At 47.8% G+C, this 9,658-nt stretch overlaps 1 protein-coding gene across 1 annotated transcript in view; it reads left to right on the forward strand.

Annotated features, from left to right (window-relative positions):
* The window catches only part of LOC133359839 (receptor-type tyrosine-protein phosphatase beta-like), a 34,545-nt gene extending 26,897 nt beyond the window's left edge, over nucleotides 1-7,648 (forward strand). The window contains exons 13-15 of the mRNA XM_061578390.1: nucleotides 1,529-1,698; nucleotides 2,608-2,743; nucleotides 5,852-7,648. Of these exons, the coding sequence (XP_061434374.1) occupies nucleotides 1,529-1,698; nucleotides 2,608-2,743; nucleotides 5,852-5,944 (399 nt within the window). The 3' untranslated portion in view covers nucleotides 5,945-7,648. The remainder of the gene's footprint in view (nucleotides 1-1,528; nucleotides 1,699-2,607; nucleotides 2,744-5,851) is intronic.
* Nucleotides 7,649-9,658: the final 2,010 nt, after the last annotated feature.

A 9,658-nucleotide genomic window follows, 5' to 3' on the forward strand; every position in this document is an offset into this window, starting at 1 on the left:
TTGGTTCTTTCAGATAAAGTCACGTAGGTAGAAAAATAATAGATTACGACGTTTCGATCGCAACGCAAGCAATCGTCATTAGTGGGACAAACACAGCAAGGAAAAACTGCAAGTAAAAACTGCTGCGGTTGTCCCACCTGATGACAATTGCTTGCGTTGCGATTGAAACGACGTGACTTTACCGAAAGAACCAAAAAGTATGGATTCCTGCAGTCACGAAAGCTTCAAATCAAGATTGGGGTACACACGTACACAAAGACAAAGATCCCCAATGTAGCCTTAACAGACTGTTGGGGTAAGTGCTGGTAGCGAGCACCTATGGAGGCCAGAATGGCACACGAGGGGGTGGGTTGCCAGCACCACGCCCGGCCGCCTTTGTCTCCCTAGTAGCGACTTTTTTACGCACTGCACCAGGTATTCATTTGAGGCTGAGTCGACCTCGGGGGGAGGCCCCAGGAACGGTTCAGATAATCGTCACTGATGTTGGCCGTGAGCGGGAATCGAACCCGGGTCGCCAGGTTAGTAGCGCAGCATAGCGCTAACCGCTGCACCACTGCTGCACCACCGCTCCCCACACGCACGCACTGGGGTACACACACCCATAATTAATACGTATGCACTCTGAACTTCGTTTGCATCGCACGTAGCAACCCACGCTAATCGAAGGCGGTGGTCCCAGTCGCGTCGCGCGCGAGAGACCTAACGCCCCGGCCGTGACCCAGAGGTCGCAAACGGGTTTTGATTCCTTACCCGTACCCGGCCGCACCAGGGTCGCAAACGGGTACCCGTACCCGGCTGTACCCGTACCCTACCCGTACCCGGCCGGGTACGGGTCGTGTACGGGTATCGGGTACCCGATTGCAACCTCTGGGATGAAGCCATGTTGCAGGCGCGGGTGGGTTGATTCTAGGAACTTGAATTGTGAGAAGAGACAAGACGTTGGGAAATGAGTGACAAACAGTTACTCACCAAGTGACTCACGGCCTGCCCGTACCCGGCCGCACCAGGGTCGCAAACTCTCCCACTCACTCACTCACCCATCCACTAATTCAGCTACTCACTCACTCACTCACGAACTCACTCACTCACCCACTCATTCACCCACTCACTCACTCACCCACCCACGCACTCACCCACTAATTCAGCTACTCACTCACCCACTCACGAACTCACTCACTCACTCACCCACGCACCCACTCACTCACTCACCCACCCACCCACTAATTCAGCTACTCACTCACCCACTCACGAACTCACTCACTCACCCACGCACCCACTCACTCACTCACCCACTCACACACTCACCCACTCACTCACCCACCCACTCACTCACCCACCAACCAGAGGTCGCAAACGGGTTTTGATTCCTTACCCGTACCCGGCCGCACCAGGGTCGCAAACGGCTACCCGTACCCGGCTGGGTACGGGTAGCCGGGTATCGGGTAGGGTACGGGTATCGGGTACCCGGTTGCGACCTCTGCCGTGACATGTCGCGCGACCGCGCCCGCTCCGTTTCCCCGCCGCGCAGAAAGACGCGGAGACGATGGAGGAGGTGCGCGACATCCGGCAGTTCCACTTCACGGCGTGGCGCGACCACGGCGTGCCCCGCGAACCGCAATCCGTGCTCAAGTTCCTGGAGGTCGTGCGCTCGCACGCCAACAAGTCGCCCCAGAACAGCCTCACGCTCGTGCACTGCAGGTAACGTCGCGAGCGGTCACGGCTGTGGTGGCGGTGGTGGCACGGTGGCGGTAGTGGCACGGTCGCAGGGTAGTGGCGGTGGCACGGTTGCACGGTGGCACGGTGGCGGTGGTGGCAGCGTTGGCACGGTGACACGGTGGCGGCAGTGGCACAGTTAATTGTCACAAACAGCTCTCTATGCCCACTACAGTAATTTTATTTCTTACTGTGGTTGTCCCACCTGATGAAGGTGGGACAACCACAGTATTTAATTTAGTTATTTCTATTTTTTATATTTTTTCACCTACGTGACTTTACCGAAAGAACCAAAGAGTACAGAACCATGTTTTTTTTTGCATGTTCACCACAATACATGTGGTTAATGCATAAATGATTCCTTGCAAATTGTTTCTGTTTGCTGTTTCAACATCTTAACACAACTCCTGTTTTATTATGGCCGGAAAGGGTAAGAGCTACTCTCATATTTTGATACTGGCAAGAAAGGTACCATATTACAACAGCACTTGCCCAACATTCCTGCAAAGTCTTCTTGGTTCTTTCGGTAAAGTCACGTAGAAGGGAAATAATAAAATAATACAAATAACACATAATAAAATAATTCTCACGACGTTTCGGCCACAACGCAAGCAGCCGTCCTCAGGTGAAGAACAGGGCTGTCGGAAAGACAGCGTCTGAATGAACACCACCAGGCTTGGCAGCGTATATTTAAGCTGGGTTGAAGGGGGAAGAGCGCCTTGACAAAGGAATTTGCATATGAAGAGGAATTTAGCATATTTATTATTTCCCTTCTAAGTGACTTTACCGAAAGAACCAAGAAGATGAATCCCTGCAGTCACGAAACCTTTAAATCGAAATTCCTGCGAAACCTATACGAGGAATCTTTGTCTGTGTGCGCGTGTCCGTGCGCAGTGCCGGCGTGGGTCGCACGGGGACGCTGATTGGGCTGGACGTGGCGCTGCAGCAGGTGCAGAAGGAGGACAAGGTGGACGTGTTCCACATCACGGCGCGCATGCGCGAGCAGCGCATGCTGATGGTGCAAACGGAGGTGGGAACCAGCACGCACGCGCGCGCGCACACAAAGGGGCCGTCCATAAATTACGTCACGCACCTGGGGGGGGGGGGGGGGGTCAGACATTTGTGACGATGCGTGACGAGGAGGAGGGGGGGGTTTGAGAAATGTGACGTCACTTAAAAATGCGCAACTTTACTTAAATATAGACAACACGTTCTACTTGATTAAATATACTTTTTAATAACAATGACAATAGTTTAAAGCGATTTGAAGCATGTTTTTTTTGGGGGGGGGGGGAGAGCTTTGTGACGTCATATTTGAGGGGAGGGGGTCTGACTTTTTGTGACGCCACGTGACGAGGGGGGGGGGGTCAAAAACAGTAAAAAGATTGCGTGACGTCATTTATGGACGGCCCCAAACGCACGCGACGACAACGACGACGACACCAACCGCTGTTTTGCCATGAAGTGGCGTTGACATTACCGCAGCGCTTGTGCCAGGCGAGGTGCACTTTTTGAGGCCGGTCACATTTTCAATCTGAGTACAACATTTTGAAGTCCGTGGCTTGGCTCTCCAACACACCGGTGGGTGCTGTGCTAGTGTAATGGCCTCTATACTACACTATACACTACACTCCTATACACTACACTATACGCTACTATACACTACACTATACACTACACTATACACTACACTATACCCTAGTGCTGTACTAGTAACGAATTGGCTACGCTGTGTTTACGTGACAACCCTTACTAATTGGTTGGCTGTGTTGGGTGGTGGCTGGTTTAACGACACATTTATATATTTACACGAACTAACCCCAACAAAAACCTGCATTACGGATGATATTGGTCGCCAAAGCCTACGCGTGAAACAAAAATTTATATTACGAATACATTTTAGGAATCATTTACTAAATGAACAAAAAACGTCTTGGTTCTTTCGGTAAAGTCGTGTAGAAGGGAAATAATAAAATAATAAAACATAATAAAATAATTCTCACGACGTTTCGGCCACAACGCAACGCAAGCAGCCGTCCTCAGGTGAAGAACAGGTCTGTCGGAAAGACAGCGTCGTTATGTTTTATTTTTATTCTTTTATTATTTCCCTTCTACGTGACTTTACCGAAAGAACCAAGAAGATGAATCCCTGCAGTCACGAATGCTTTAAATCGAAAAATGAACAAAAAGTTTAGTAAGCGGAAGCGTTTGAATAGGTTTTTATGGCGTTTAAAAAAAAATGTCCGGGCTCTAGAGACATCCCTGATATCTTATTTGGCTTAACAACGTTTTCGTAACAATAGCCTGATTACTAATCTAGTATATAATTACAATAACCCCCCCCTCAAATCTTTGCACCTGACGAATTAATGAGTTAATGAGTTAATGATGACGTCCCCTGCTGCTGCTGCTCTATATAAGAACGGGAGACACAGCAGAGCCTCACCATTCAGGCGAATTGCCCGATGATGCTGGATGCAATTACCAGCGAAACGTCGTACTCAAATTGTAAATGTTGTGGTTTCACGCTTCAGCACACCTGTGGGCTAAAGCAGTGAACTATTTGTCTTTTGTCAACGTGACACTTTTTTACTGATTGGCCGTGTCGGGTGGTGGAGGGTTACGACACATTTATAAATAACGCGATCTAAACCCAAAAACGTTGATTATGAATCTTATTTGGCGTTCTATAGCCTGGGTGGGCGACACGGGAAAAATCTCGGTCACCCATAGACCGAAAAACCTCGACCTAGAAATGCGGAGAAGATCTGCATCATGCCCAGGTCTTTGGGACCTTCAGGGGACATATGGGTGCAGCATGCAAATGGCGTCGGCTGGGGCGAGATGATTTACTGCTTTGTTAGTTAACAAGAGGATGTAAAGCTTTCGTGACTGCAGGGATTAATCTTCTTGGTTCTTTCGGTAAAGTCACGTAGAAGGGAAATAATAAACAAAACAAAAAAAAATATTTTATGTTTTATTTTTATTATTTTATTATTTCCCTTCTACGTGACTTTACCGAAAGAACCATAAAAATTAACAAGAGGATTTGAAACTGTATTCTATGTTAACCTAAAGCCAGCGCAGGGAGGCAAATTGATGAGCACCTCCTTAGCCGCGCCAGGGAGTAAAGACGTTGCAATAGCTCCGTGCAAGAGGAAGTGATGGAATCGGCTCGCGTGCGGGGGCGGGGAGAGGCGGTGGTGGCCGCGATGGGTAGGAAGGAGGCCTTCACCCGGCAAGCGGATTGACAGCGGCTGACGACAGCCGACTTAATTTTATTTGGCGAATAGATTTTAAATTTTTTTTACACGCGACTGTCATGAGGTTAAGAGCACCGGATGTACGCAAAGGGAAATGAAAATAAAAATATTCTTTGGGTCTTTCGGTAAAGTCACGTAGATATCGATCGCAACGCAAGGTAGCTCGGCTCTCCGATCTTACATTTACATGCAAATTTCTTCACTAGCCCCGCCCACTTCGCTTATGACCCTTGGGCTACACCCATCTGAAACCTTTATAACATCCTGTGGCGAGATGATTCAGTATGCAAATGAATATGAATCCTGTTGTTATAAAGTTGGTTGAGGGGGGGGATGCGTGACGTCAGCAGGCACATGCGGGTGACATTACAGATGTGACGTCATCGTTCACTTGCTGTGCAATACATTATATCCATTATTGCGCCCGCCCCTCCAAAAAAATACAAAAGTATATTTTATACTTTTGCATTGTGTACAGTCTGGAAACTACCCACATGCCAAATTTCAAGTTTGTAGCATGTTGGGAAGTATGCTAAACATTTCAAACAAACACACATATTCACAAATTTCCCTTTTATATATGTAGATATATTAAAGCCAGAACCCTGATGTCACGCTAACTCTGTAACGCTACCGTTAATAATCATGAGTGGGCGACGTCAGTCAACATGGACATCTCTCCCCCCCCCCCCCCCCCCACATTAATAATCATGAGCGGAAAATTATTTTTCCTTATGGGCCAAACGTTAACCTGAAAAACCGTTGACTCGAAGTCACCATTAACCGAGGGACAAATGTCGCATGCAACTAAAACAACGTCCGCGCAGCTGACCGGAACCTCTCTCTCTCCGTGTGCGTGTGCACGCTCCCCACAGGAGCAGTACATCTTCCTCCACCAGTGCATCAAAGAGAAGTTGAAGAGCAAGGACCTGGAAGGCTACACCAACGACGTCTACCAAAACTTATAGGCGGGCATGCGGGCATTGGCGGAGCCGTCGATCGATCTCGCGATCGCTTCGCTTCGTTTTTGCCGTGCGTGTGTGTTGACGTGGCAGCGTGAGTGTGTTCCGAGCGTGCGCGCGTGTGTCTGTGCGTAATTTAGTTAGGGTGGAGCAGTAGTGTAGCGGTTAGCGCGCGGCACTACGAACCCGTCGACCTGAGTTCGATTCCCACTCTCGGCCAACACCAGTGACGATTACTTTGAACCGGTCCTGGGCCTCCCCTAGGTCGACTCAGCCTCAAATTAGTACCTGGTACGGTGTGTGTAAAAACATCGCCACTGGGGAGACAAAGGCGGTCGGGCGTGGTGCTGTCCACCCACCCCCTCGCGTGCCTAGCCGGCCTTCATAGGTGCTCGCTAACAGCACTTGCCCCAACATTCTGTTAAGGCTACACGGGGGATCTTTATCTGTGCGTAGAGTGGCGGTTGGTCAATAGGAAATTACTGTGCGTGTGTGTGTGTATATATATTACTAAGTGTACAGATGGAGGAGTATCCTGCTGTCTTAATTACACGTGGTGAACAAGCTGGCAAAGTATTTTATGCGGCGGCTAGCCTGTCGTTACGGTGTCCCAGCGGTCGCGATGTCGAGAAAGTAACAAAAATGTGACCATGCCAACTAAACTACACCTCTGCGTTCTGTAGTTTGTAAACGGCAAGTTTTTTTTGAACTTTTTATGCCAGGTGTGGAAGGGTACTTATTCCGCTCACTTGTGGAGCCAGTGGGGGGGGGGGGGGGGGGGGGGTACGTGCCCCCCCCCCAAGAATTAGGGATTTCGATCGGATCATTGGGGTTTATTAGTAATAAATCGGCATTTTGCGACCCCCACTGCCACTGTGTAGCATATTATTACGTGCCAGGGACTCTGTGAGATGGTAGGACAATAGCCTTGAGTCCATAATTGGCCATAAGTAACGGCAAAGCGGTTATAAGTAACTCACAGAATTGTGCGCAGTTGCGTATAGAGTCCACGACTTCCCTTCAGCGAGCGCGATGCCGATCACACAACGCGGTTCGAATTCGACCCTCGATCGATGGCTGTGCCATCGCCGCACACCTATCGAATAAAAAGCAAGGGACAAGTCCTTACTTACGAACAACTCCTATCATTTTTAAATCCTTTATATTAAGTTCGCTTGCTTGCTTACGACCGTGCAAATCTTTCGGTCGTTTTTTAACCTACTTCCCGTAATCCAATCGAGCTGACATTTTCCACACAGACTCGTTGTGCGTGACAATTAATGTTCGTGAAATTTTTTTTCCAAAATGTTACACTTTTTAGGACAAAAATATTATAATTAATTACCAATTGCTTAATGGTGCAATGTAATCATCTGACCCATAGGTGGCAGCCATCTCAAGCCAGAGGACGAGAGGACTCTAGCCGCCACGCATATAAAGGATTTATAGTGAAAAACTTTGTTTTTACGGGTTATACTTGTTAATTGCTGGAGTGGTTTCCCCCCCACCCCCCGACCTGAAAATCCTGGCTCCGCCATTTTTTCCGTTCATTCCTCGGAGTAGCAAACGGCAGCGGATTTTTTGTGCCGAGCCGTCGAACAAAGGACGGTGGTCACATTTTTAATTTAAAGCTTTCGCGACTGCAGGGATTCATCTTCTTGGTTCTTTCGGTAAAGTCACGTAGAAGGGAAATAATAAAATAATAAAAATAAAACATTCAATAATTCTCACAACGTTTCGGCCACAACGCAAGCAGACGTCCTCAGGTGAAGAACAGGTCTGTCGGGAAGACGCTGTCTGAAGAACAGGTCTGTCGGGAAGACGCTGTCTTCCCGACAGACCTGTTCTTCACCTGAGGACGGCTGCTTGCGTTGTGGCCGAAACGTTGTGAGAATTATTGAATGTTTTATTTTTATTATTTTATTATTTCCCTTCTACGTGACTTTACCGAAAGAACCAAGAAGACGGTGGTCACCGCATCGCGCGATTCAGATGCGCTTCTTGCAGCCGTTTAAAAACGCCCTTCCTTCGGAAACGAGGAGGCCCACTGGGAGCCGTGCAACTTTGAAATCGGTAAAGTCACGTAGGAAAGCTTTCTCACCTGATGACGGACGCTTGCGTTTCCCTCGAAACGTCGTGATTTATTTTATTTTCTACCCACGTGACTTTACCGAAAGAACCAAAGAGCATGGATTCCCGCAGTCACGAAAGCCTCAAATCAAGATTGAACTTTTAAATCGTCTAGATTGACGAACTAATTCCTTTCGGACTCTTTGTTGTTTTCCGCATAGCATGGTTGGCTACGTACGGTGCGAAAGAAGTCCACCGTGCATGCATACACAATACGTACGATATTGTCTGCTTGTGAACTGGAAGTGGACACGCGCGCGAGCAGTGCTGATGCCACGGCACCAGGATGTGAAAGGCAGGCGTGCCTTATAAGTGCAAACTATTACTAAGATTTTTATTTTTTTTATTTAACCAGCAGCCGCCACTGCACCCCGCGTGTGTATTTGTGCAATAGAGGACGCCCACGGGTGCCATTGACGCATCCCATAACTGTGTTTATCCGTGCAAGTACGGCGTATACGTGAATGTAGATGTACACACGCGAGTGCTTGCATGTGCATGTGTGTGTGTGTGCATGTGTGTGCGTGCGGAGCGGTCGTGTAGAGGTTAGCGCTACGCTGTGCTACGGACTCAGCGACCCGAGTTCGATTCCCGCTCACGGCCACCAACACCACCCAGTGACAATTATCTGAACCGGTCCTGGGACCTCCCCTAGGTCGACTCGGTCTCAAATGAGTACCTGGTGTAGCGGTAGTGTAGTGAGCATCGCCACTGGGGGAGACAAAGGCGGCCGGGTGTTCCATGCCGGCATTCGTAGGTGTTCGCTAACAGCACTTGCCCCTACAGTCTGTTACAGGCTATACCGGGGATCTTTGTGTGTGTGTGTGCGCACGTGCCTACATGAATACGCAGATGTTAGAATGGATATAATTTATGAATGTGTTCTTCTTATTCCTATTCCTCTTCTTAATCATTGGTTTGCTTCTTTGCACAAGGCTGGTTGGGTGGGGCACTTGAGTGCTCAGAAATCTGGAGGAGCTTGCCATGCTACCCTTTCTCCAAACACTGAGCCGAATGGGAAGGTGATTCACTCAGGAATATTGATATTCTTGGCTCTTTCGGTAAAGTCACGTAAAAAGGAAAAAAAGAAAAAAGAAAAAAAAGAAAATTAATAATTTTTTATTTTATTATTTTTTATTTGAATTTTATTTTTGTATTTTTATTTACATTTTTTGTTTTCTCTTTACGTGACTTTACCGAAAGAACCAAGAATATGAATTCCTAGATTCGAAGCTTTCGTGACTGCAGGAATTACTCTTTGGTTCTTTCGGTAAAGTATCTTAGAAAGAAATTAAATAATAATAGAATACGACGTTTCGATTGCAACACAAGCAACCATCATCAGGTACAAATGAATGAGAAAACAAACATGGTAAACTGGAAATACGGTGCAATATATTGTCTCCGTGTCTATGTTTTGTCTCTCTCTCAAATTTAGCAATCTTTGGAAGAACGTAATCAACCAGGTGGGGTGTTGACTGTTTTGTTGGCCGGCTCTCTCTGTGTTGTATTGCATTACATTTCCAAGTTTACTAGGTTTGTTTTCTCATTCATTTCTACCTGATGATGGTTGCCTGTGTTGCAATCGAA

Source organism: Lethenteron reissneri, chromosome 66 (assembly GCF_015708825.2).
Source record: "Lethenteron reissneri isolate LAM-NWPU_2019-01 chromosome 66, ASM1570882v1, whole genome shotgun sequence".
NCBI classification, from domain to species: Eukaryota; Metazoa; Chordata; class Hyperoartia; order Petromyzontiformes; family Petromyzontidae; genus Lethenteron; species Lethenteron reissneri.